This window comes from Phascolarctos cinereus, unplaced genomic scaffold, assembly GCF_003287225.1.
Source record: "Phascolarctos cinereus isolate Bilbo 61053 unplaced genomic scaffold, phaCin_HiC Scaffold_4;HRSCAF=312, whole genome shotgun sequence".
Classification (NCBI taxonomy): Eukaryota; Metazoa; Chordata; class Mammalia; order Diprotodontia; family Phascolarctidae; genus Phascolarctos; species Phascolarctos cinereus.
In genome coordinates, this window is record NW_027555847.1 from 659,726,339 (window position 1) to 659,753,378 (window position 27,040).

General features: G+C 51.6%; 2 protein-coding genes across 8 annotated transcripts in view; one reads left to right on the forward strand and one right to left on the reverse strand.

Moving 5' to 3' along the window:
* Positions 1–21,587, forward strand: part of NFIX (nuclear factor I X) — a 125,485-nt gene extending 103,898 nt beyond the window's left edge. For 4 of the 7 annotated variants that reach the window (XM_078153925.1, XM_020995392.2, XM_020995390.2 and 1 more), the window contains 4 exons: positions 1,962–2,137; positions 6,481–6,628; positions 9,117–9,208; positions 14,074–17,358. In XM_078153925.1, coding sequence (XP_078010051.1) covers positions 1,962–2,137; positions 6,481–6,628; positions 9,117–9,208; positions 14,074–14,088 — 431 coding nt within the window. In that variant the 3' untranslated portion in view covers positions 14,089–17,358. Of the gene's footprint in view, positions 1–1,961; positions 2,138–6,480; positions 6,629–9,116; positions 9,209–14,073; positions 17,359–20,172 lie in introns of those variants that run through there. The other 3 variants (XM_078153926.1, XM_020995393.2, XR_013486389.1) reach the window with 2 other exon arrangements.
* On the reverse strand, positions 20,202–25,328 carry LYL1 (LYL1 basic helix-loop-helix family member). The gene is made up of 4 exons (XM_020995079.2): positions 25,246–25,328; positions 23,081–23,499; positions 22,799–22,890; positions 20,202–21,165 (listed from the first exon to the last, which is right to left on the reverse strand). The coding sequence occupies exons 2-4, from the start codon at positions 23,455–23,457 to the stop codon at positions 20,702–20,704; spliced, it is 933 nt and encodes a 310-aa protein (XP_020850738.2). The 5' UTR covers positions 23,458–23,499; positions 25,246–25,328; the 3' UTR covers positions 20,202–20,701.
* Positions 25,329–27,040: the final 1,712 nt, after the last annotated feature.

The following is a 27,040-nucleotide window of genomic DNA, read 5'->3' on the forward strand; positions in this document are numbered from 1 at the left end:
GTTCCCCAGAGGTCCCCTTCTTCCTTCATGTTTGGGAATGAGTCTTCTGGTTACATTTGCATGGGCAAAGGTGTTCTTCATTTCCTACAACTCCTTCCCCCCTTCCCTTCCTTACCATCTCATCTCCTGGCTGAGCCTTAGGCCTAGGCTCCTCAGGAAGGCAATATGCATATATGCTATATATGTGTGTGATGAGAATGCTCCTAGTGAAAGGGACATAGCCCCCAGGCCAGCCCTCTCAGTCCTGCCACGGAAGGTTGCTTTGCTGTCCTTAGGCATGCCAGCTCTGCTGCTTTCTGTCAGGATGACTTGGGGCAAGGTACTTCCCTCACTGCATCTCAGTTTCCTCATCTATATATTGAAGGGCCTGGACTAAGTGATCTGTTAGGTCCATCCTAACCCTAAGCACTGTGAACCTATAACCGTTTTTCTCACTCTGATGGATGAGACCTGGGAAGGGACCGCCAGTGACCAAGGCATCTAGACTGTTTTTGAGGAGCGTGCAGTCTGGCAGGAAGTCAGGAGTGTTCATAGTCAGTCTCCTGTTCACTTCTCATTGCTCTGATGGCACCAGCAACCTTCCATCTAGACTCTAGAGACATCCTGGGACACCCTCTTCAGGGTCTTCAGTTTTTCCTTAGATGCAAGCCCAGCCCAAGCTTCTGGTCCCTTCTGAAGAGCGGTGGAAAAGACAGGGAGCTTGGGGCCTTGTAGCTCCCATTTCAGGATTCAGGGCCCCCTGGCTAGGAGCCTCGAGGCAGGAGAATCCAGGACAGGCAGCACTCAGACTCAAGGAGGGAAGGAGGGAATATGTCTGGGGGGAGAAGGGTCTGAAGGCAGCCCCCTCCCCATTATCTTGGGCTCCAGTCTCTGCTTTTATGAACTCCAGAGAGAAGCCAAATCTCCTTTGCCCCCTAATGAAACTGAGAGCAAAAGCTAGTTGATTAGAAACAGACGGGGAGGGGGAGGGGGAGGCATGGAAGCAGGGAAAGGCTAAAGTGGGTGGGTGGGGGTGCAAGGAAGATTGTGTGCCTCTGTGTGTGTGGGGGGCATATATGTATGTGCTCATGTCTGTGAAGTGTGTGCATATGCCTGTGAGAGCTTTGTGAGTGTGTTTGCATCTGTGAGGAGTGTGCCTTTGTGTAGTCATTGCAGCAGTATATGCTTGTGCCTGTGAAGGAGGGCTGAAGCACACGTATGTGTGCCTGAGATGAGAATGTACCCTTGCGGTGTAGTAATGTTATGTATGTGTGGCTGTATATCTGGGGGGAATGTCGTTGACTCTTGGGCAGCATCCATTATCTCCTGATCAAATGAGGTCTTTACAAAGCCCTCAACACAGTCCCTAGCACATATGAGCACTTAATCAACTCTTATTCTCTCCTACTAAGGCCTTCTCCAGTGCCTCACTGGGGCATGGAGGTGGGCCTGGGGAGCCCCAGCTCTAGGAGGGCCTGTCATGTTTGAAAGGCTTTGAGTATAGGGACAGTGACAGCCTCTGTTTGTTGTCTGAGGACTAGCTTAGAGGCTGTCAGCTAGGCAAATGAATTGTTCAGCCATGGGGACTCTCAGGGACCATTTATGAAATTGTAGAGGGGCTGCAATCTGTGTTTGTGGGAAGTTTGACTACCTACCTCTCCTAAATCAGAGATCTTTGAACTAGTGGAGTGTCTGGTATGAGATGGGGCTACAAGGAGAAAGACTTGGTATTTGTGTGTGACCGCAGGGTTGTGTTCATACACATGAATGATAATGGGCACAGGTCTGGAGAGATGGATATGGAGTTCAGGGGAGCAGCAGCAAACCATTCCATCAGCCTGCTTGTTCCCAACCCTCTAGTTCTCAATGCGTTCCCACCCCCAGGATCCTTAGCCTTCTGCCCTGCTCCTTGCCCCTACCCTCTCAGCCCTGCCGTATCTATGCTTCTCTATCCGTGACTTCTCGTCCTGTGGTACCTACAGGGAGCCCCCGGGCAACAGCTTCTGCTCTGCATTTTCCCTCGACCTCCATCATCCAGCAGTCGAGTCCTTACTTCACCCACCCGACCATCCGCTACCACCACCACCATGGCCAGGACTCACTGAAGGAGTTTGTGCAGTTCGTGTGCTCGGATGGCACAGGCCAGGCCACAGGGCAGGTGAGCTTCGAGGGAGCCCCAGAAAGCCTGGGTTGCAATCTCATCCCTCCAGTCTTTCTGTCTGTCTGCTGTCTGTCCGTCTGTCTGTTTGTCTGTCTGTCTATCTTCCTGTCTCTTGGAGCCAGTAGAGAGACTTGTGAATCCCAAGATCCACCTAGAGGCTGGGCAGTAAGGAGCCAAAAGTATCCTCAAGCCTGACTCTGGGGAACAAGACAGGGAGAGGAAGCATTTGAAATCCAGCCCTGTTTTCTTGGACATATCATATAGTGCCCAGCTATAAAGAAATAGGACTTTGGGACAACCTGACCCAACAAAGGGGTCTTCTTCCAAAGGAGCTCCTTGCCTAGCAGACTCCTCCCTGGAGCCATAGTCTCATCTCCTTACTGGAACGTTGGGGATCAGAAAACAGTGGTTTCTAAACCACTGTGCTAAATGCTAGAGCCGCAGCTGGATGATGCCGTATGGCTGGGAGAAGGTTCTTTTTTAGGGGGAGGCATAGCTTTTAAACTATATCCTTTCATTTCTGCTGCTCCATTACAATCCTTGACAACTAAAGAGTCCCCAGAGTGGAGAATTGGCCACATTTGGGGCCTGGAATCTAAGTAAGGGAAGGAGGACTCCATGATGCTCCAGGTTCAGAAATATCCACTTGGTTGTCCCAAGGTATCTCAGAGTGGTGCTCTAGTACAAATATGGTTAGTGGACAGAGGTTTTAGAACTAAGCCATCTCTCTTTTCACTGAGTTTAACCACCGTTTTCACCTCATTCCCCTCTTCTCCCAGGTTTGGCAGGATGGGCAGTGAAGGTCATTAACACTCAATGCCTAGGTCACTCTCTACCTCTTCACCTCTTGACTCTTCAGTTTCTAGGTTCCTCCTCACTCTCTTCCCATCTTATGACCTCTTTACTTCCCCCTCTTCCCTTCCCATCCTGTGGGGGTGTCTGTTGCTGATTGTGTAGCTCACTTCTTGGCACTGGCTTTCCTCCCACTCCATTCACCTCTACCTCCACCATTAGTCCCCAAAAGTATGGGTGTCTGGGGGCGAAGAGTTCAGATAATCCTGATGGTTTCTAGTGCTTTCTGCCAGTGCTTGTTTGGACTGTAGGGCTATAGGGTGCCAAACAGCCTACTCCCCAGTCCCAGAGGAACTCAGAACCAGGAAAATGGCTCCCAAAGAATAGGGAACCTTGCCTTCTCATCACCTACACCTAGCCCTAGGATTGACAGGGATAGAGACCAGGACCTAAGTTTGATCCTGCTGAAACCCATCCCAGCACAGAGAAGTGCTGAGAGTAGATTGACTTTAAGATAGCTTAGGAGGCTCTGGAAATTCCGTTTAGTCTAAGAGTCTCTGGGCCTGTCCCCATGTCACGTATAGGACTAGCTTGACTTTTCTAGGGTCCTGCAGACCAGAATGACCCACTAAGAAGGTCTAACCCGGTAGCCTGAATTTAGGTGTGGGGGCATCGTGCAAATGGCCCTTCACCTTAATCGTTTTTACTCTGTGTTGACTGTTGCTAGTCACTCCCATCTTGAGTTGAAAGCTTCTGTTGTCTTGGCGGTAGGTAGAGGATTCTTTCCCTTCAGCAGAATCAGACTCCTGTCCTGACAGTGACAAGCATGGTCGGGAAGAAGGCGCAAGGATTCAAACAGACACAGCACCTGTGCTGCAGCAGCCCAGCTAGGCTGGGGGATGACCCTGAGATGCAGTGGGTAAGGGTGGCCTCACTTTTTCAGTGCTTGGGGGAAAAGTAGTAAGAGGAAAAAGCCTCACTGCTTGGGGTCTACAGGAGTCTCTGAAGGCAGCTGTGGCAGGGCATCCAAAGCCTCCCCAGAGAAAAGGATGCTCTGCTAAGGTTATCATAGGGATGAAACCAATGGAGCTGGTGATGGGTGAAAGGCCCAAGGCCATAGGGCCCACCTAAGGGAGAGAGAGAGCTTGGTACAAGCCCTGGCTCATAAGGCCCAAATGGAGAAAGCCCAAGGCAAAATGGAAACACAACTTGGGAGAGCTCTCCGAAGAGGCCATAGGAAAACTCTGCCTCCCTTCCTCCCATTTAAAACCTCTCTCAAACAGAAGAAATGGAAAAAGGAAATAATTGAGAGAAAAAGAACTAGTTGTGCTGGTTTCTAGAAAAGCTTGCATATTTACCAAAGATGCTTATTGTGGCCAAATTAACAAAGCAGAGCTCAGTGGAAAGGGTATTGGACTTGGACTCAGAAGGCCTGAGTTCCGGCTTTTACTAGCTGTTGGACCTTGGGCAATTTCATTCTGCTTTCTAGATCTCTGTTTTCCCACCTGTAAAATGAGTGGACTGGATAGGATGAGCTCTCATAGTTTGTGATTCTAGAAGAGGAACAGAACTAATTGAAAATTATTTATAAAATTTGGACATTTTCAAATGATTGACCTCTGATGCCAGGCTCAGGTCAACGGGATTCAGAGTTGTCAATTGTTTTATCGAGATGCTGAATGATCCTAAAGTTCTCTTCAAGCTGTAATATCCTATGAAATCCTATATGACAATTCAACACACATTTATTAAGCACCTGCTGTGTGCAGAGCCCCATATTGGACAAACGTGTTGGAAGAATAGAAAGGAACAAATGTTATGCGTATCCTTCCCAAAGTGTACTTGGGGCCACTCAGCTGATTCCTGTGAAATTCTTGGATCCAATCCCTGTGAATTAGGCCCTGATTAAGGCAGTTCTGGGGAAGAACCAGACTGGCCTGTGGCTCTCAGGCCTCTCTGAAGTGCTTAAAGCTCTATAAAAATGTGAGTTATTATTATTGTTATGATTATTCTCTTACCACAATGGGACAAGACTGGGGAGACAAGGCAAAGCAACGACTGTTGTATCTCAGGAACATTTGTGATCCATTCTGTGTTTGTCCCTTCACATTGAAAAGCTTTTCCTCTCTGGCCTTTTCTGTTTGCCTAGGGAAGTGGGGAATTAGTGGGAAAGGCAGAATTTGGGAATGACCGTCACTCACTCTGTGGGGCTCAGGTCCAGGACTTCCTAGCAGTGTTCTCCACTTGGAGAGTGGAACAGAGGGTATGAATTTGGTTACATACATCAGAGACTGTTGTTTGGCAATTGTCACCCTGGGACGGATAGGCAGAGTTAAGTTGTATGATCCTATAGGCTGTCATTCTGAAGTATTCAGGGTCCTACACCTGTACAAAGAATAGAGCTACACTGTGCTGGATGAGGTGGGTGGGGAATCCCAATCCTAAGAACACTCACCCCCAAATGCCAAATCTCCCTTGGCCACAGTCTGAATGGGAGTTATCAGTATAGTAAATGCTGGAATTGGAAAAGCTAGCAGGGCATCAAGCTGTCGGAAAGAATTAACCATGAGACAACCTGAATGTCACCCTTGCCTCGATGCATTCCAGGAGGAAGAAGAGGGGCATAGATTTAAGTAGCTGTTTCCGGGAGGAAATGCTGATTGAAGCTGGTGGTCATGTTGCTGGAAGAAAGGATGGGTGTGGGGTGGAGAGGAGATGGTCAGAATGTTCTCCATCCTCTCTCTGGAGAGAGCAAGTCAGGGTGTGTCTGGAACAACTATTGGAGGGACTTAGGTTAGATGGAAGGAAGCACTTGATTGGAGGCTTTAGACAATGGAACTGAAATGTATGGATTTTCTTTTCTGGACAGTGTTTAAGGATAAAAGGCAAAATTATCTTTATGGAGCAGTGTAGGTATACTATTATCTAGAGGGCTTCCATGCCGTGGGGTGGGGATAAGGAGGTGTCAGAGTTTTCTCTTCTCCTCAGGAATTTCTCCTTAATGTGGACATCTGCTGAGGGCTACAAGGCATGGTGGTCACTTCCCTCTTTCCACTAGGCCCAGATCCAGCCAGGCCAGAGGAGCCTAATGGGGGGGAGGGACTTGGGGGTGAGGGTGAGTTGTGGAGGGTGCACAACACAACGCCGTCTTTTCTTTTCACAGGAGACAGTGTGCAGGAGCCATATATTTATCCTGGTGCAGCTTCATTTTCCGTTTTTTACATAATATATCAAAACATGCATTTTGAAAATTTCCTACTTAAAACATTTTCCCACCCAAGAATGACCGATAACCCAACTGAACCCCCAAACTTAAAGGAGGAAAAAAAAGAGCAACATCTGAGAGACCAAAATGAGAAACTAACCCCCTGCCCAGCCCAGCCCCTGCCCCACGAAGGAGACAAATACTGCATCTTTAACGAGGGAGCCAGTGCTCCAGCCAGCGAGGCTGTACCTCCCAAGGGAGCCGCCAGCCCCAGCTCAGGGAGCGTGTGTCTGTGTGCCATGTGATGTGCGTTCATACGTCACTCTATTTATGTTGTTCGCAGCCTAACGGTAGTGGCCAGGGCAAAGTCCCGGGGTCATTTTTGCTACCACCGCCGCCTCCAGTGGCCAGACCTGTGCCCCTTCCTATGCCTGATACCAAATCCACCAGCACTACCCCAGACGGCGCCGCCTTGACTCCTACATCACCCTGTAAGTGGACGATGAAAAACCAGAATCAAACCAAAAGTCCCTGGCCCGCCAGCACCAGTCACATTACCCACCTGAGAGCTCCAGGACACAGCACAGAGTCCCAGCCCAACCGTGGCCTCCACCCAGCCAGCACCCCCACCAGACTCCCCACTGCCTGCTGCTCCGGGCCCCTCCGGGGGGCGGGAGGGGGCACGGGCCAGGGCGGGGCCGGGCCAAGGGGAGCTGGCGGGGAGGGAATGGGGGGTGGGCGCAGCCATCCCATCCTCATGCGTGATTGCTGTTTTTTTTTTCTTTTTGTCTCCTTGTTCTTCCCACCCCCGCCCATGCAACCCTAAAAACAAAACCAAAACCAAGCAAAAACAAAAACAAAAACAAAAAAACCAAACATGAAACAAAGTCCAGTCTCGAGGCAATGCTATCACCATCACCTTGCCGCCATTCCCTCTTTACCTCACCCTTCATCCCGTAAGGCCTTTAAAGATGCAGTACCTGCGCCTCCTCACACCCTCACTCCTTCAGTTCTACATTTGGTTTCTCATCGTTGTTCCTCTTATTTTTTCTTCCCTCCACCTCCCCTCCAGCTCCCGACACCCATCCTCCCATCCAGAGGCAGGGGCAGGGAGCCCCGAGCCTCACCCCCCCCCTTCCCGAAGGTTCCTAAGCAACAAGAAGTTTTGGCGAAGGGAAGAGTCAAAAGGCATAGAGGGCACGTCTGGCCCGGAGACAGGGAGAAGATGTGAGGGAGACAGAGATGGGGCTGTGGTGCCTATGGGAGGAGAAGGAAGGGCACATTCAGCAGCAGGCTGTCGAAGGCGGGCTGGGCGCCTCGGCTTTAAGGCTTTCCTGTAGACTCTAGACCGTGGTGGGGCAGAGGCAGGCTCATTTCTCCATGTTTTTCACTGGCTTGTTGGCCGTTTTTATGTCTCTCTCTTCCTCTTTCATGGTTTTGGTTCTTTTGTTCTCCATCTTCTCCATGTCTTCCCCTCGTTTCCATTCACCATCCAACACACAGGCTTGGTCCTTGGGAGAAGGGTGGGAGAAGGTACACCCTGAATGACCAGGGCAGGGGCCTCAACTGGAGAGAGATGGAGAAGAGTTTGGTGAGCGTGTGGTCTCTGGTGTGTGTCTGGTAAGGGCTCAACTCAGTTCCAGCAGTAGAAAGAAGGTGGGGAACCCCGTTCCAGTGCCCAACTCTAAGCACATTTTTCTCTTTGCCCTTCTGGAGAGACAGCAGGCAAAAGCTGACATAAGTTTCAGCACCCCACATCCACACAGCTCCCCCTCTTCCTTCCCTATCCCCTGCTTCCCAGTAGTATTGTCTAATCATGAGCCCTTGCAATAGTGGCCCTCAATCTCAGGTCCTGAGGACATCGGGACCATTTGGCCTGATTCAGCTTGTCTGTTCCAGAGAATACCATAGTATTAAACTCAGTCCCCTCCTGAGAGAGGAAGAGTCCACATGAGTTGGAGGGGTAGTGAGATTGGGCTGAACTGGGCTCCTGGTCAGACTCTTTTCATACCTTTGCTGGACCCAAATCTGAGCTTCCAGCATGGCTTTGCCTGACATTGCCCAGAACTGTCCACAATGGAAAGAGGAGCAGTCCTGGACTAATCTTGAAGAATAGAGTCGCCTTTTTGGGTCAGACCAAAGGTTCTCTCACTAGCTCCTGGTGTGGAACAGGTTGGGAAGTGACCACAGACTTAGTCTACACCAAGAGAAATCTTCCCTCCTGCCTCATGTTGCCCTAAAGCCTTTTGCCAACATAATGTTTGTGGGCCTAGAGGAGCACCTGAGCTCCATAGGCATAGTGCCTGCCCCTAGTGCCCATCTGGTGGGTGAGGCAGGAACAGAGGGGACATTGGAGCTGCTAGAGAGGGAGCTGGTGTTCCAAGCTCCCTCTACCTCATACTTTGGGGCCCTCAGGAGAGGTGTGATCTGGGGCTTAGAAGTAGGGTGGAGGGAGCAGCTAAATGGCGCAGTGGATGGAGCACCAGCCCTGGATTCAGGAGGACCTGAGTTCAAATATGGCCTCAGACACATAACACTTAACTAGCTGTGTGACCCTGGGCAAGTCACTTGGCCCCATTGCCTAAAACAAAAAACAAAAAGAAAGCAGGGTAGGGAGAGAAGAAGTACAAGTGTGGCCGTGTTATAGTATGCAGTATGGGTATAAATGTGCATCTGAGAGAAACCATGAGTGTGTGTGTGTGTGTGTGTGTGTGTGTGTGTGTGTGTGTGTGTGTGTGTGTGTGTGAGAGAGAGATCTGGGCAGGGGGAGGCCCAGAGGATATCCTCCCCTCCTAAGTTGGTCCCTATGGGCAATGCCTAACTGGAAGGGATGGGGTGATAACATTTCCTAACCAAGCCTCTCTCTCTCTCTCTCTCTCTCTCTCAGCAGCCCTCGAGGGCAGTGTCCGGGTAGGGGGGACAGGGCCAACTTGGACTTATCAAGTCTCTCCCTTTCTCCCTTCCTTCCCTCCCCCGCAGCATTCTCAACGACAGGCGCCTCCTCTGCCAACCGGTTTGTCAGCATCGGACCCCGGGACGGCAACTTTCTAAACATCCCACAGCAGTCTCAGGTAGGAGGGCTCTGCCCATCTGCCCATCTGCCCCTCTGCATCTAGGAGGCTGGGGAACTGGCCAGCAAAATCCAAAATGTGCTGTCTTGGAAGTCAGAGGGCCTGGGTTCCCCTTGTTGCTCAGCCACACTGGCCCTCTGGGCCCAGGTGCCTTATGTGTGTGTGTCTTTGTGGGGAGGGGGTTGAACTCCATGACCGCTAAGGCACCTTCTAGCTATCTATAATCCTGTACGCCTAGGCTCTTGAGCCTGTGACTGGGAAATGGAGAGAGGATGGGGCTTCTCTAGAGAAAGGTAGAGTAACCCAGTCTTTTCTGCCCTATCAGGAGCAGGGGGTCTGTGGCCAGGAAGAAGGCAGAACCAGAGCCCGGGCCCAGGGTTTTCCTCCTCCTGGCTGAGCTTGCCTCACTCCCCAGGCAGCCCCCAGGCTCACAGGCTAATCAGCTAATTGGCTAATTAGCCCTGGCAGCCCAGGCCCTGGGGGAAGGCAGCCAAGGCCACAGTGCTGGGGTTGGGCTGACTGGATGGGGAAGTCTGGGAAGGCCATGAAAATCTGAACTTCAAGGCCTTAGGGGAGGAATAGGGCATTGTACCCCTTGACTCTGTTCCACTAGTTGGCTCAGCTCTAGGCTGGATAGCTGGGGTTCAGGACCCTCCCCACTTTCAGAGCTTATCAGCTTTATAGCATGTCCTGTAGGCTGAGACAGAGCAAGCCTGTGTGGGCTCCAGCCTACCCATCTCAGGATAATACCCAGTCTCCCAGCTGAGTCCTATTAAGGAGAAAGGGAGCGCCCCCCCCCCCACCAAAAAAAGCACACAAACTCACACACTGAGTCTCTTCAGTCTTCCATGGACACTCAGATGGGATGGAGTTTGAGAAAGGCCCTTGGCACAATGAGGACCAACTTCAACCCCCTCCCATGCCCCCGTCCTTCACTTCAAGGATTCCCTCCCCCAACACACACAACACGCTGCTGCTATGCACATACCAATCTCCTCTTGACTTGGACACAGTCAAGTCTATTGGAGTTCCACACATACCCCATGGAAGACTTTTCTACCCTTCCTCCTGAGCCTTGGGAGAGACAGAACAGCAGAATCCAAAAGGAGGAAAAAAAGAGAGTGGGTGAAGGATAGAAGGCAGTCCTCTTTCTGCTAAAGCTCAGTGTCTTTGCCGCCAGGCCTGCATCCAGAGAAAGTTAGTTGAAATTTTGTGTGGTTTGGGTTCCCCCCCCCTTTCCCTCCCTCAAAAAAAAAAAAAGGCCAAAAAAAAAAGGCAAAAAGAAACAACTTTGTCAAACTTCAGAACTTCAGAGCTCCCTAGCGGCAAGGAGGGGAGGGGAGCTTCAAACCCCCCTCCCTGCCTCCCACCCCCTCTCCCCGGAGTCACGTCTGACCCGTCTGGTTTCCCAGAGCAACCAGACATGATGTAACACCCAGATGAACTTGAACTTGGGGGTGTTGAGAAGAAAAACAATGGCCCTGAGCAGGGGCTGGAGCCAGCCCCCTCAGCTCTGTGCCAGGGAGGCCGAGAGAGCCCTGCTGGCAGAGTACCGGGAGAGGGGGAGGAGAGAGAGCGAGAGAGAGAGAGAGAAAGAGAGAGAGAGGAGAGAGAGAGAGAGAGAGAGAGAGAGAGAGAGAGAGACAGAGACAGAGACAGAGACAGAGAGAGGGAGAGGAGGGCGGGCAGAGGAAGAGAGACCAGTTGGGTTTTCACATAGCTCTGGACCAGGCAGAAACAGAGGGTGGCTGAGTGGCTCCCCTCCTGCCTGCCCAGAGTCCTGGAGCCTGGGCTGCTCTGACAGCACTCCAGGAATGGCTGCATTGTACCCCACCCCACCCCAAATTCTCTCCTGCTAGTTATCTGGCTTCAGTGTTCTCAGCACCAAGTCAACGTTCTGGAAAGTTTGGGAAAGAGTTTCCCCACTAAATATTCACATAGGGCAGGGGGTGCTGGCAAGTAGGTGTCTATGTTTGGGGAGGGGGCAAAAGAGCAGGACAAACTGTAAGTCCCTTGGGTTTGGGGTCTGTGCTCCATTGGTTAAAGATGGGGGGGTGCTGTTACCACAGTAACCAGTGACTTTAGTTGATCCCCTAGAGCACCAGATGGAGACAGAACAAAAGAGTGAGGAAAGAAAAGAGAATTCCAACAATTTGCTCTCTTTCCCCAGGCAGTGCCTTGTCCCACGTTTTAATCAGTTGGGGGAGAGACAAGGAGGAGTGTGTAATAAGAGGCTTCCATTTAGGCCTTCAGATTCTAGTCTCTTGGGGGAGGGGTCAGACCCCCTACCTGAGCCACCTATTAAATGCCTACCACTCAATCCCTGGCTCTGAGACTGAATCCTCACTCCCTCTCTCCCTCATGGATTAAGCTATCTATCCATCCATCCATCCATCCTTTTATTCATCCCTCCATCCATTCATGCTTCCATCCATCCATCTGTCCAGCTGTGTACCCAGTGCAGGAAAGGCCATTAAATCACACACCTCTGGAGACCTTGGCCTATTGGCTCTTAGCAGAGACAGATTTACTTAACTGGTAGCTGCCTTCTTTGTCTCCATCTGGGACTAGTGACTTGGTCCCTGTGACCTGAATCTAGAAAGATACTTGTCTTTGGGATCTCAAAGGGGATCAGGACCCAGAACGGTGCTGAAACAGGACTTGAACACATATATCCTAGGGTGATAAGGAGCAGTGTCCTAAAGTGGAAAGAGCAATGGCTTTTTCTTCATGGTATCATAGGATCTGCATTCAAATTTTAGCTCTGCCACTTACTGCCTGGGACCCAGGACAAGTCACTTTTTTTCTCTGAGCTTTGGTCTTTATCAGTGAAATGGGAGGGGGTTTGGGGACCCTAGATGATTTCCAACCTGGAAGATCCTTTCTACTCTTAAGTTCTTTGATTCTAGCAATAAAAGGGGTCCTAGTCAGGTCCATCTTTCCCTCATCCTGCTTCTTGACATAAGGAACTCCTCCTCCGGGGGTTCAGCCCCCTCAGTGCTATTCCTTCTCCCTAGATGGTCATCCTAATCTATAGGCAATTTCAATCAATCAATCACTAAACATTTATTAAGTGCCTACTATGTGCCAGGCCCTGTGCTAAGCTGGAGATACAACAAGAGGCAAAAGATAGTCCCTGACCTCAAGGAGCTTGCAATCTAATGGGGCTGGCAGAATGACAATATACAAACTTAGTTTCTTTCAGCTTTTTCCACATGTGCTGGTATCAGCAAATAGATGACAATGCCCATCCGGTCTCCCCGGATTCCCAGTGAGGGCTTCTATAAACCCAGCGTGGTGGGAAGACTCCTGGGGACTTGGGTTCATTTCTTTACTGTGACTCTTAAGATATGTGTGACCATAGAATCATAGTTCTAGGGATGAAAGGGACCTCCAAGGCCATCTCTTTGAACTCCTTCATTATACATCTGAAGAAACTGGGGTCCAAGGAGGGGAGTCTTCGACAGAGGTAGTCTTCTTCAGAAGCAGAATTGGAACTCAGGTCCTTTGACTTCAAAGGACTTTCCACTCTTCCATTCTGTGTCCCTAAGCGAGTTACTTGATCCCCTCTATGTCTGCTACCTTATCTATAAAATGGGAAACTTACATTACCTCCCTCACAGTGTGGAAAGCACTTTATAAGCTACATAAGCATTAAAGCACTATAAAAATATGAATGACTAGTGATTAATCATTCTTACTCATCAGTTATTAATATGAATTATGAATTAAACATAGAACTTCCATCTTTCCCCTACCTAAAGAGTAGCCCTATGATTAGGATAAGCTGCCAAGCTGACCTCAGCCAGGGTACTTGTGGGGAGTATAGCAGCCCAGAAAGCATAGGTATTATTTCTCCCAGCCCCGCCACAGACAAATGAGCCATAAGACTAAGATACCCACAGGAAAGTGGGGAATCCCTCGCCACCCACTGCCTCCTCTCCCACAGAAGGGTGAGAGGACTGTAGCTCTGTGCAGTTAAGGGATTGGGCGGGGGGGGGAGATAAGGAGGTTCTGTCTATTGAGGACAAACCAATAATTCCATTTGCACTTGGGTGCCGAAGCCCGCAAGGCAAGATTTTATGGGAATGTAGTGCCCCCTGCTGGCTAACCGTGGGAATCACCAGTTCATGGATTCCCAGAGGTCCTGAAAGAGGAGGATCCTGGCGCAATTGGGGGGGAAGCAGCTTCACTTGTGCAAGCAGGAGGCTGCAGATGGTAACAGGCTCTGTGACATGCCCCTTCCCCTTGGGGTTGGCACTGCCAGGGAGTGTATCAGTGCCATGTGGTGCCTCACCCAGGCCCCCTCCCAACACACACCCCATGCCCCTAACCTTTCAGCTGGTGGGGCCTCTTCTGTGATGTACAGACGGGAATTTTAGCTTTCAATCCAAGGAGACAGAGTGAGAGAAAATCGAACAGAAGCTGCACCCCCCCCCCCAACCAACACACACATACCCTAGGGACAAAAGCCCCAGCCTGGCATCCTTTTTCTCTCCACCCCCACCCCCCCAGAACTCGCACAGAAACCCAAACAATTGGAAACGTGACCAAATCCCAGGCCTGTGCCAGCTCCAGCTATGGGGGTCCTACCCACTGGGCAGAGTGCCCACAGGAAGGCCAGCTGGGCTCCCTGGCACTGGGGGCAGGGGGCCATCTGGGAAGGGGGTGGGGGGTCCAGATAGACTGGTAATTTTGTGACTCTTTTCTAGGGTGCATCACTGCTCTAGCCCCCTGGGATGAGGGGAGGGGAACTGAGGCCCCTGTGAGGAGGGCAAACTAGCCAAGGCGATCAGGTCATGAAGCCATCTGGCCTAGAGCCCCAGCACATTTTCATTCTCTTGTCCTTTCTTATCCCTCTCCAGTCCTGGTTCCTCTGACGAGATCTACAAGAAAAAGGAAGAAGAGGAAAAAGGGGGAAGAAGAGATTTGAGACATGGAAAAATCCCCCAGCCCAGCTCAGCTCAGCCTAGCCCGACTAGTCCCACCCCACCAAAAAGCAAAAATTTAAAAGTCATCATCCACTCTACCCTCTCCTGCCAGGGGATCCCTTCTGGCACCCACAGAGCCCAGCCCAGCTGTCAGGACCCAGAAGAAGGGGCCTGGGGTGGAGCCACACACCAGCAGCCAGGAAGAAAGGAAAACTGGGGAAAACAGAAAATGAAAAAAACAAACACAAACAAAAAAAGGGTGACAAGGAGCAGTCCCCTGTCCACTCCCTTCACCTGTACATCCCTTCCCCCTCACACACACACACATACACACACACACACATACACACACACACACACACACACACACACACACACACACACACACACACCCACTGAGGCCTCCTGGCTACAGCCCAGGCAAAAGCCAAGGGGAATGGAGTGAAAGTTGAAAAGTTTTCCAATGCATAATCAACCTGGCTAGGAGGGTCCCAGGTTCTGCCCTTCCTACCTAAGGTTGTCTTTTTGGTAGATGACAAAGCACGCCTCCCCAGCACACCTCAGGCCTGGTGCTCCTTTGGGGCTAGAAGAACTGGCTTCAGTGAGGTGTTTTGATAGAAATCTCCAAGGGTCTTGAACCCTTTTTGGCCTTTCCCCCTTCCTAGCCTGGTCCCATTCCTCCAGCATGGGCAGTTGATCCTGATCTGACCTTGGTTGGGGTATGTGTGTAAGGGTGCTTTCTTTCCATTGTTCTAGCACCCAGGACCTGAAGGCCTGGGAAGGAAGAGCCCCAGAGAGCTAGGCCTGGCCAGGGATCCTGTAAGGCCTTTGATGCCTTACTGGAACCACTGAAGTTGTTTTATGTTTTTATTCTTATGCACCAGGGTAAAGGGGTCTAAGTTTTGATATGAACTTGTCCTGGAGGGGGGTGCCAGTCAGCTGGAGCCCATTGAAGAGAGGCAGAGCCTGACCCTGGAATTGACCTAGCCCAATATTGTACCCTCTTCCCCAGAGTCACTTTTACCCCACACAAGCCTTGAAGATAGCTTTTATGTCATCTTATCATTATGTACAGTCTATAGGAACAAGTTGAAATGCTCTCAACAGGACCAGCCAGCTGTCCCCCCTCATAAGCACCCCCCTGTTGCCTTGGAGGCTCCATTGTTCTGCACTGGCCTGCCTTCTCCCTCAGCCCCCTGGAGACAGGGCCCAAAAGAGATGGGAAGGAGTGAGGCCCAGACTAGAGTTTGGACTCTGGGTAGACAGGGCTTCTAAGTGTCTGAGCAAAGGGAGAACTAGCCCATCCCCACAAGTATCTCCCCTGCTCTTTTCACCCTCTAAACTTTTCCTCCAACTCAGCTCTTCCAAGACACCAGCAGTCCTTCCACATACCCTCTCCCACCAAAAATAACCCCCAGGAAAAATCACCAGAGAGGCTTAATAGCCCTGGCCTGTGGCCTTCTTCTGGGATGGCCAAAAAGGCCTGACATCAAGGGCATCAGCTGGATTGGTGAAGTTCGAAGCTGGATTGGAGGAGAGGAGGAGCCAGCCTCACCAGCCCCCAGGTCCACAGCTGGCTGCCCGCCTTTTGAGAGCTTTTCGGCTGGGATGCTAAGTCACATCTACCCTAGGTAGGCTTTGTGCTCACAGACTTGCTCTCAATTTACGTTCCTTTGGAGGTAATGGTTGGGTGGTGGTGTACTTTGTTTAGTATTCCAGAGCTTACTCTCTCTCCCTTACTTTTTCTCTTCCACCCCCTCTTTCCTTCCCTGCTTTCCTCTAGCCAGTTTTTAGCTGTATTTTTTTTCCTGTTTTAGTTGGGAAATTGTTATCAAATTGGGAACAAAAAGAAATCAACATGTCCTAGAAAGCTGCCCCTCTCTGTCCCCCCCTTCCCCAGGGATGGGCTCAGACTGAGGAGAGAGGCCCAAAAGCCAACCAGTTGATTTTTCTCCTCTCTTGACTGGGCATGATCTTGGGTTGGGCAAGGGCAAAGGGCCAGGGGTCAGGGGACCCAAAGCCCACACAACATCCATAGGTAGACAGGCTCCAGGTCAGGTTCTCCAGGACTCCCTTCTCACTCTGTGTGACTTCTCTATCTGTGCCTTACTCCCTCCTAGCTTTCTCTTTCTCCTCTCTTCTCTCCTCTCTTCTCTTCCTCTTTTCTTCTCTTGTCTCTCTCACACACATTCTATGGAAACACAAAGCACAGGTTGGGAGCCTCTGTCCAACATGTACCGGGTTGGGGTCAGCCATGGGCTCTATTGGTGGTGGTTTTGCATTGGTTAATGGCTGTGGATGGTAATGATCAGGAGAGGTTAGGACAACCCTAAGAGGAGTGGAGGAGGAAGGGGATAAGGAAAGCTAGTTAGGAACCTCAGACCTACCCATAAGGAAAGCTGAGGATGGCCCTCACCTCCTAAACTCAGCCACAAGAGGGTTTTAAATTTTGAAGGGGAGTGTATGTCTGTCTCTATCTGCAGCCTTGGAAAAGGACCAGGAAAGAGGGAGGAGAGAGGAGGGGTGGAATTGGGGGTTGTGGCCTACCTGTAAATGCTGCCTCCTCTTCCAACTCAGGGTGGTGTTAGGAGCTGGCTTGGGGTGGCTGGGGCCGGGCTGGGGCCAGGAGTGATGCCTGGTCAAAGTGCAATGATTTTCCAGTTCGGTAGGCAAAACAGGGTCAGACGTGCAGCAAGGAGAGGAGAGGGAAGAGCCTAAAGCTGGCCTGTCCAGCCTCCTCCCTGTCTCCACTCCTACCCACCCCTTTTCCTGGGGACTCCCCCCCAGACAATCGTTGCCACGCACAAACCTCCGTGCCTGGGTCTTGTATGTGTCCCTAACCTCACGGAGCCAGGCCCTGGCTTGGGATCTTGGGGAGCCTCAGCTGCTCCCTCCTCGCACTAGGTATAAAGCTGCAGGCCAGCTGCGTGTGCCTCACCTCCTTGCCCAGCCTAGGTGGGGGGCAGTCTGAGGTGAAGGGAGGGTACAGGGAACCCCAAAATTAAGACAGTCTCGACTTAGAGTCGTCTTGGTTGGGGGGCCGGGGGAGGGGGGATGGTAGAGCAAGATAGAAGCGGGCCGCGGCAATGGGGGGGGTGGGGGGGGTGGGGATTTGCATGGAATCCGTTTGTTTCCCTGATTACCATCATTTCGGTTTGAGGGCAGGAGGCGGCGGTGGCGACAGGAAGCGGGGACTGTTAGAAAAAAAAAAAAGAAAAACACAAAAACCTTTTTTAAAAAAAACACAAAAATATATATACGGGGGAATGAACTTTTTTTTTCATTGAACCAAGTGCAATGCATTGGAGAGTTTTCCTATCTTTGTATGTTAGAGATTGTTAAGAAGAAGAAAAAAGTCTATTTTTGTTGCAATGTCCTCGCGGCTCTGGGGACACTAAAGAAACGGGCCGCCCGCCATGCGCGGGCACCGACGCCCAAGTGGGTTTTCCGTTTGTTTGTTTTTTTTTTCGTTGTTTTTTTTTTTGTTCGTTCGTTCGTTTTCGGTTGTTTCTTTTTTTCTTTCTTGAAGCCGTTTGCCTGCGTGGACGAGGCTGATCCGGGGCTTGCCCTGCGTCGCCGTCTGTTCTCGGGGTCGGTGGGAGGGCTGAAGGAAGGATTTCCACATTTAAACCACATTTAAACATCACAGAATCAGAGAGGAAAAGGACGAGAGGAAAATTTTTAAAAAGAAAAAAGTTAAAAATAAAAAAATAAAAAAAATCCTGGTGCTTTGTACATTATAAAGTACATTAAAAAAACCCACCCAACTCTATTATACGTCAGTTTATGAACCAGTTAAGTATCATACCGCACGTTAGGAACCACGCATAGCCCTTTGTTATGTTAACGCACGGGACAGCGGTTTGCGCTCTGCGGCTGGGCGCGGCTGCCCCCGGGCTGGCGCGGATCTCCTGGGGGCCCCTGGCGAGGGGCCACCCCCTTCCCCCTATCCGGACACAGAGGCCCCTCCCCCTGTCCCCGCCCCCTGCACAGGTCAGTGTCCAGTCACCGACGCCACCCCTTCGAGCGCCTTTCTTTGAGCCAGACGCCAACTTGCCCCACACCAGCATTGTCCAGGGAGCGCTCTGCAAGTTGGTTAGTTTCCTCTCCCCTTCCCTTCCCCGGCGCCCCCCTCTGAACCCCGCCCCACTCAGCACCCCTGGCAGACCGGCCGCACAGAGCGCCCGCCGGAGGCTGTGGAAAGGGTTTGACGCTTCAGGGAAGGACCAAACCTGCAAACTTAAATAACACCGGCCCCCCCATCGTTCCCCCCCCCCGCCCAATCCTACCACACCCACCTATACATACCACACACACACACACACACACACGCACGCACGCACCACAACCCGATGGACTTGCCTTATACCCCCCTCACCCCGCGCTGGCCGGCCAACCTAGTGCCTTCTCCTCACTCCCACCCCCCCTCCCCCGTGCTGGTGGAGCGGACGCCGAGCTCTGGCTCCCAAAGGGGCTGAGTGGACCAGATGATCAGATGAATCCTTATTCCCATTCCTAATCCAGACCCTCCGCCCGACCCGAACTACACTGAACAAAATTACACACTAAAAAAGGAGCAATAAAGTCAAGAGGACTTTGTCCCCCTCCCCTCCCAATGGAGAATCCAAGGGCCCCCAGCCCACCCCAGCCCCGGGGTACTCCTCGGGACACCACTCCCCTCGCCAGCCTGGGCCAGCCGCACTATAGCCCTTTACCCCCTTTCCTTTCACGCCCCCTTCCCCGGAGATCCATGCGCCCGGACAGCACCAGCATCGCGGACAGCAAAGCCGCCCGTCCCGTCAAACAAGTTTCTTCTTAGGCTAAGAAACGCAGTATATATGAGTATCTCTATATAGTACTAATGGATTTGGTGTGCTTCCCCTTAGCATCCCCCTGTCCCTTTGCTCCTCCTTCAGCCTGGTCCCCCTCCCTTCCCTTCCCCGTCTCCGCACTGAGATACATAAGAAACAAGGGTAGTTTACTGTCTGTTTTGTTTTCTGGGTTTTCAGTGTCCTAGCGGAATGCAGGTAGGCAGCCAGCCCTTATGTTCCCCCTCCCCTTCCCTGACCCTTCTCCCGCCCTGGCCCCTGTCACTGCGCTTCTGTTACACCATCTTTGCCTGACTCTCTCCAGCTTCTCCATTGAATGGCTAATGTGTATGTGAAATAAAGAAATAAAGAAAAACAAAGGCGAAGAGAATTGAACCCTCGCGAGAGCGGACGCAGGGTGGGGGCGGTGAGGGCAGGGTGGGTTAAATCCTTGGGAAATCTGGGGTCTCCTGGAGCTTTTTTGACCGGAGTTCTGGAGTTCTGACTACCTTGCGACCTTTGGGCACTTCACTCTGGGACTCTTCTGGCTCCTGGGTACTTCAACCTCACTGTCCAAGGGGAGCAAAAAGCCCTACTTCATGCTTAAAGAGTTCTAAAAATCAATCTCAAGGTGAAGATAACGCCCATTTCCTCCAAAATTACTGGGGTGAAGTCCCTGAGGCTCTAAAGTGATTTCACAAACAACCGAGAAAGGGAATTGGGGAACTCAGAAAAGGGACTGGCCTACTGTGTCGGGAAACTCCCGAGTCTGAGAAAGAAACTGCATGGAGAGGGTCATATCCGTGCTAGTTTGAGGTTCCTCCCCCACCCCGACTTGGAGACCAAGAGAGAAGCCACTTACGACCTCGCCCACTCTATAGACCACAGTCTCTGTGATTGGATTCTCTTTGTTATCGGATGGTATAGGTTCTGGACCTGAGCTTTCCTGAAGTGGGAACTTCAGTGCAGGTCGGCACATTCTTTGTGACTTAGAGAGTTGCCCAAAGAACCTAAGGGTTAAGTAACTTGATCACTCTGGTTAGTATATCCCTGAGGCAGACCTTAAGGTCTTTCCGGCTCCAGGGCCAGCCCTCTATCCACTATGCTGCCTAGCTGGTCGGTAAAATAGGAACGTTAAGCTAGTTGTGTAAGATCCCTCTCCAGCTCTTAACACTGTTAAAATTTTTTTTTTATTCCTTCTTCTCCCCCCCCCCCTTTCCCCAAGGCATCGGTCCGGCGGGAATAACGAGGCACTTTTTCGATGTCCACTCTGTTCTTCGTGTTGGACCCCAACCCTGAAAGAAACGTGCCCCCCGGGAGGAGGACATTTAGGCTCCTGGGCTGGGCCGACTGCAAAACGGATTAAAGCCGGCAGTAGTGGGGAGGGTTTAGAGTGCCAAGGGGACGAGAGGTAAAGTCAGAGCCCGACCACTGGAGACACTGGATGCCCTCTCGCCCATCTTCCCCAACCGTGTGCCTGGGGGGGAGGGCAACCTCGACGGGTGTCCCGCTCCCTCCAGGAACCAGGGCACTCCTTTCTCCCCACTGACGACCCCTGCATATCCCTCGTCCCTCTTCCCACGCAGATCCAGTTGATCTCGGGGATTGACCGGGAGGAGGGGGGCAGTGCTGCTAATATTCAGGGCAGTCCGTGAAGGGTCTCCGGAAGACCCTTCTCTCCTGTAGGGCGGTGCCCTTCTTGGGGCCCGCGCAGATGCCCCTTGTAGTATCCCTCCCATCCCTACCCGCGGGGGTCACCGAGCCTCGCATCCCATGGCCGTCCTGTCCCGCAGAGAGCACTCGCTCTTGATGTATTGTTCAGCTCCATCTGGGTGGGGGGAAGCGGGCGTGGGCTGGAGCGCTGGAGGGGAGCGCACGGCCTCTACCCTGCGCCCCAGCCCCCGGCGTGTGACCTCGCCCACGTTCGCGCCCGCACCGCTGCGCTCCCGCTTACGCGGAGCCACCCCAGCTGGGATCGGAGCCGGGGCCGGGGCCGGGGCCGGAGCCAGGGCAGCTGCCTGGTCCCGCAGCAGACGGCCCAAGAAGCCTATGTACTTGAGGGCGAGACGAAGGACCTCGTTTTTGCTCAGCTTCCGGTCGGGCGGGTGCGTGGGCAGCAGTTTGCGCAGCTCCGCGAAGGCCCCGTTCACGTTCTGTTGCCGCCAGCGCTCCCGGCTATTGGTGAACACGCGGCGAGCCACCTTCAGGGGCTGGTGACCTGTGAAGAAAAACGGCCCGAGAGGAGAGTCGGGAGGCCAGTGGCTTGCCCCCTGCAGGCTGCAGCGGGCCGAGGACTCAGGCTGCCCAGGCCCAGCCTCCTTGAACCCCAGGCCTCCAGCTCCCTCTCATCCTCGGATGGGCCACAGTTATCCCTGATTCCCAACTTCCAACCCACCCATGTTATTCTTCCTTGCAGGGTATGTGCCAACCCTTCCTGGTGTCCTGGAATTATGTATTAGGGCTTCCTCTTCCCCACAGGCAGGGTCCCTGGGCATATCTAATTCAGAAGTTCTTAACCTTTGTGTCGTGGACCCTTTGTGCAGTCTTCTGAAGCCTAGAGATCCCTTCTCAGAAGGAGGTATTTGAATAATTGAATTTCAGTTAGAGATTAGTGAAAATAAAGATGTATTCCCCCTCCTCTATCATGTACCTTCTAAAATCTACCCCCAGGTTAAGAATCCCTGATGTAGACAATCCTTTCAGGTCATAGAATCACAGCATATCAGGGCTAGAAAGGATAGGTATTCACTTGTAGAGGGATGTTCTTAGTGTGGTGGTCAAGCTCTGTAATTATTGGCTCTATGGTACAGATTCTTGTGTCTCTCAGCAGTGTTATGGGTAACTGGTCTGTACATGAGGTGTCTGTGACTGTATGACTAATTCTGTGTGTGAGTCTGTTCATCCATGCAGTCTCTGAGTGACTGTGGCTGGGCTTGGCTGTCCCTGTGCAGCTGCCACCTGTCCAGGACTGTCCATCTACCTACCCCCTTATCCAGTCAGGTGCCAAGGTAAGATTCACCATTATTTCCACAGCATCCCTGGTATCTGTCCTTTTTTCTCTCCTCATCACTATTAACTTGGTTCAGGCCCATATCAGCTGTCAGACCTGGGCTGTTTCAATAGCCTCCAAATTGGTTACCTTTCTCTTCCCATCTCCAGCCCATCCCTCTGCAGCAGCCAAATGAATATTCCTAGAACAAAAGGTCATTCAATCCCTGCTCAAAATGTTTATTACCTCTAAGAAAACTACTATTCCCTGATCTGACTCGGGCCTGCCTTTTTTATAGACCTATTTCATATAAATGTACATTATGAAGTTGTTCATTTTCCTTCAAATCACCTTTTTTACCTCCTCATCTGTATACATGTTGCATTCTCCCAGTGCAACAGAAACTTCATGAGGACAGGGACTGTTTTCTTTTTGTCTTTGTCTTCCTGGGACCTGGCATACATGTCTTGCATATAGTAGTTGCCTAAAAAAAGTTGAGTTCTCTGTATATGGCTATCACTGTCTGACTGTTTATGTGTGACTGTGTGGTTGAATCTATGTGGTTGTGATTCTTTTTGTGTGAAGCTGTGGCTGTCACTGTCACTGTCTCTGTGACTGTTACTATGTATTCCTGTATCTGGGGTGATTCCTTGTGTATGACTGTCACTGCTGTGTGACTCTCTATGTGACAATACTGGCAGATTTCTCTGTGTACCTCTGGGTGACAGTGCTGAGACTGAGAACTGGGGACCTCCTGGTTCCATTTAAGGGGGAGCCATGCACACCCCTATGGTGGTTTTGCTCAGGAGCTCTAAGGTACACACACAGACACACAGACAGACAGACACACATACACACTTACCTTCATTCAAGTCAGGTTCACAGTGGCTGGGCCGCCGTTTTAGTCGGCTGCTGGGGAAGATGCTGAAGGAGCCAGTGGTGCCGATGTAGACACTGAGAGGGACATGGGGTCACTGAGTGCCCAGACCCTCTCACCCTCCCCTCCCCAGGCCTAGGGGCCCAGGACACCAGGGCAACAGGTTCAGGGTAGGTGAGATGTGCCCCCTTCCCCCCAGTTCCTTTTCCCCTAGAACTAGGGCCCCCTTCCACAACCCTTAGGACGTAGAGCTAGCCCAAGACTGACCTGCTTAGAAAGGGGTGTGGGTGGTAGTGTGTCGGGAGCAGGCCACCCAAGGCCAGTGGGGGTGGGCCAGCTGTCAGGGCAGAAAGCGGGACTAGGGAGGGCAGTGGGGTAGGAGTGGATAGTTCGGTGGTGGCCATGGCTGGTGGTTTGCTGTGGCCCAGGCTGATGACGGGCACATGGGGAGGCAGCTTGGGGGGCGTTGGGGATAAGGCAGGGTGGCTATCATCCCCATCCTGGAGGGTGTCTGGCTCAGGCTCAGACACAGGGGAGTTGCTGCTGGCTGCTGGGGAAGGGGCTGAGCAGGGTAGTGTAGGCACAGCCTCTAGCTTCTCCATCATGGTGTGGCCCAGCTTCACAGAGTCCCCCGGAGGGCACATGGACCCAGAGGATGAGGGCCCCTCAATGGGACTGGTGCTCACCTGCAAGGGGGAAGCAATCAAGAAGGGAATGATGTCTGATGACCTCCATCTTCACCACCTCCCAATCCCTGAGACACTATAGTCAGATCCCAAGCCAACTCTGGAGGTGGGGACCTCTAGAAAAGGGAAAGTGGAAAAGACAGGAGATTCTAAGCCAAAGGACTGGAATTTGAATGCTAACTGGATTACTTACTAGCTGGGCTACTTGGGCAAGTCCCTTCTCTCTGGGCCTCAGTTTCTCCAGCTACAAAGTGAGTTAGACCAGATGATTTTTAAATTCCCCTTCAGTCTGAGATCCTTTCCACTACTTGTATTTGGGGGCCATTGGTCTGGAGTCAGAGGACTTGGATTCTAATCCTGGCTCTGCTATTTACTGCTAGGGCAACCTTAGTGAACCACTTGCATTTCCTTCACCTCAATTTCCTCATTTATAAAATGAGGAGGGCATTTGGACTAGATCTTCTCTCAGGCTCTTCCAGATCAAATTCCTCGGATCCTAGTTATGGTCTAATAAACTTGTAGCTGAGGAGAAACTGGGAAGCCACAGCTGTCAGGTGAGTGAGTGAAAAGTGGAAGGGGTTACCTTGGGCTGAGTAGCCTGAAGGAAAGGATTATAATAATAATATTTATATAGACTTCAAACCTTGACACACATGGTCTTATTGGAGCTTTAAAAGGAGCCTATGAGGTTGGCCTTAGAAATATTATCTCCACTCTACAGATGAGGAAACTGAGGTTCAAAGAGGCTTAGTTCAGACTTGGGTCTGAAGCCAGATTCAAACGATGGAGTTAGTATCTCCTGACTGCACAAAAGAGGGCTCTTTACACTGAGTGGGGGATTGCTTGGGATCTGGGAAGGGCATGGTCCTGTTCTTGGGAGCCTAACCCCAGGGACTCAGACTAGAAACCAGGCACAGCCTCCCTCCTGGGGAAGTAAGAAGGAAGGAATCCTCAGGATCAGCTAGGGTTCTTTCCATTACACCACACTGCCTTTAAGGGCTACTAAATGTGGGAGGAATGGAGAGATCAGGGGGTCACAGGAAGTTGGGGGTCTGCCCCTGAGGTTCATCCTTCCTGTGTGATCTCAGTCAGGCCTGTTCCACAAATCCCTATGCACATCAGTTTTCCCATTAACCAAAGATTTCCAGCTACATGCAGTGTACCCTCTGAGTACTGGGGCTCCCCTGGTTCCCTGCTCCCCAACCAGGGACTCAGAATAGCACACCTGAACCCCAGCAAGAAGCCCTCTCAGGCAAATCTGTCTGGCTTGTGGTTTCCAGCTTTTGATCTTGGGGGTTGATTCTGAGATTTTGGGGGTTGATAATTGGATTTAGCAGTTTCCTTCAGCTGGGTTTCATCTGATCAGACTCTTCTCTGGGTGGGGAAAGGGGCCTTCCCTGGGGGCAGGGCACATAGGTCTCAAGCCCAGGTCCTAGAGGAAGAATCAAGAGCCCAGGGGGAAGGTTAGGATAGAATGCAAAGGAGGTTGGGTTAGCATTTTCTTTGTCCAGGGGTGTGTATGCCAGCATCTGAGGCCTAGGACATTTGAGCCAGGGTCTGAGGGTCCCAGGACATGTGTATCATATCAGGGTCTAAGAGGCCTAGGGTATTAAGTGCCAGGGCCTGAGAGTCCCTTGGCACATGTGTGCCAAAGTCTGAGGGCTCCAGGCCCTGTAGGTCAGGGTCTAAGATCCCAGAATCATCTGCCACCCACTGTGTGCCCCCCCCATCCCTTCCCACTCTTACCCTCAAGCCCCACTGCCTCCAGGATCCTCCAGGGCTGCCCCCTCCAGCCGCTGGGTCTAGCCAGGCTCCCTCCACCCTTGACTCAGTGTGCTGCCCAGAGGAAACGCTGCCTCCTGTGGCCCCGCCCCCATCCCCCCCCAGCCCGCCCTCTTCACCACCCCCTCCTCTGGCGGGTTTCCTCCCCGGAGGCGGAGGATGCTCTGGAGGGGCAGATAAGACCTGGGGACTGCCTGGCCAGGGCTGATAAGGATTCTGGGCTGGTGCCGACCCTGGAGGAAATGGGCAGGGATCTTCAAGCACCAGGTCGCCAAGACCTTGCCCATTTGACTGCTGTCTAGACCTCAGGTGGGAGCTAAAGAACAGCCATCATTATTTCCTGTCTCCTTTGGGGGACCCAGTGTCCTTGGCCCCCCAGAAGATATCAGAGTCCCCCATGATATCTGATTAATGGAGGCATATTACCTGTCCGTGAAACATGTGCACTGTGAAATACTTCCATTTGGAGGTCAGAAGAACCAGGTTCAAGCAGCAACTGGGTCAATAACTGTATGGGGTGTATGACTGTGGCCAAGTGATTTTCTTCTCTGGAATTCTTTCCCCTAAATGAGTCCTTCTGCTCTTCTGTGGAGTTTCTCTCTGTTTCCCCCCTAATTAAAGTCGGGGAAAGGGGAAGGATTACAGATTTGAGAGCTGGAAGAAACCTTAAAGACAAACAAAACTTCTGTCCTCATTTTACAGATGGAGAAACTGGGTGCCAGAGATCTTGTCCAAGGTCAACGAGTAATTGGTAGATCCAGGATTCAAATCAAGGTCATCTGGCCCCGAATCCACTGCTCTTTCCACCACACCAGGCTCCCTTTTGGGGTGGAGGTAGTGGGGGTGGTATAAAATTCTGAGCTGAGGCACCATGAGGCCCTTCCAATTTGGGGAAGTGTCTAAAGAACCTTTACCCCTCCCCGTTCTCTACTTCCCCTCCCCCAATAGCTCTTACTGTCAACTTGAGCCCTTTAGGGCAGGGGGGGAGAGAGGGTTCTGGGATATCTAGTTGTTAGTCTAGCTTATTCCCTAACCCCACTCAAATCCCCTTCAACACTCTCCCCACTACTATGGAGTGACATGGATTTCAGGGCTGTGGATCCAGATGGATGAGGAAGGGCACACTCCTCACTGAGTTGCTGATTCTGTGACTGGGTGTTCAGACACCCTCTTCATAAGCCTCTGTTCCTCTTTCTTTAAATACCCTCCCTTTCCCCCAATAAATCTCTCCTCCCTAGTATCCCAAGTTCCTCAGGCCTTTGGGCCCTGAACACTGGGGTGTTCCTGGGAAACTTTATTACTGGGACTTTATTCTCCTCTCCCCCTGCCCAATTCCATCCTCCACCCTGTCTGTTGTGACTGGATTGTGGGGGGATCCGCAGGGGGCCAAAGTGACCTCAAAAGCTGTCCCAGGAGACTCTGGAAGCCCCTGGGCAAGGATCTGGTGTTCCTGGCAATATTACATTCCTCAACAACTGCCCCCTCCCACACCCGTGATAATGGGGAGAAATTACATGGGGTCACTGAGGTTACACCATTTGGGAACTAGGTCTTTTCTAGCTTTCCACTTCCCTCCCTCCCCACAAGGACACTTGGATGGGAACTCATGGGAACTCATGTCTATTCCCCCCCCCCCAGCTTGGAGTTAGAAAACATCCACTTAGTAGTATTTTATTTTTTCCAATTACATGTAAAGATAGTTTTCAACATTCATTTTTATAACATTTTAAGTTCCAATTTTTTTTCTCCCTTCCTCCCC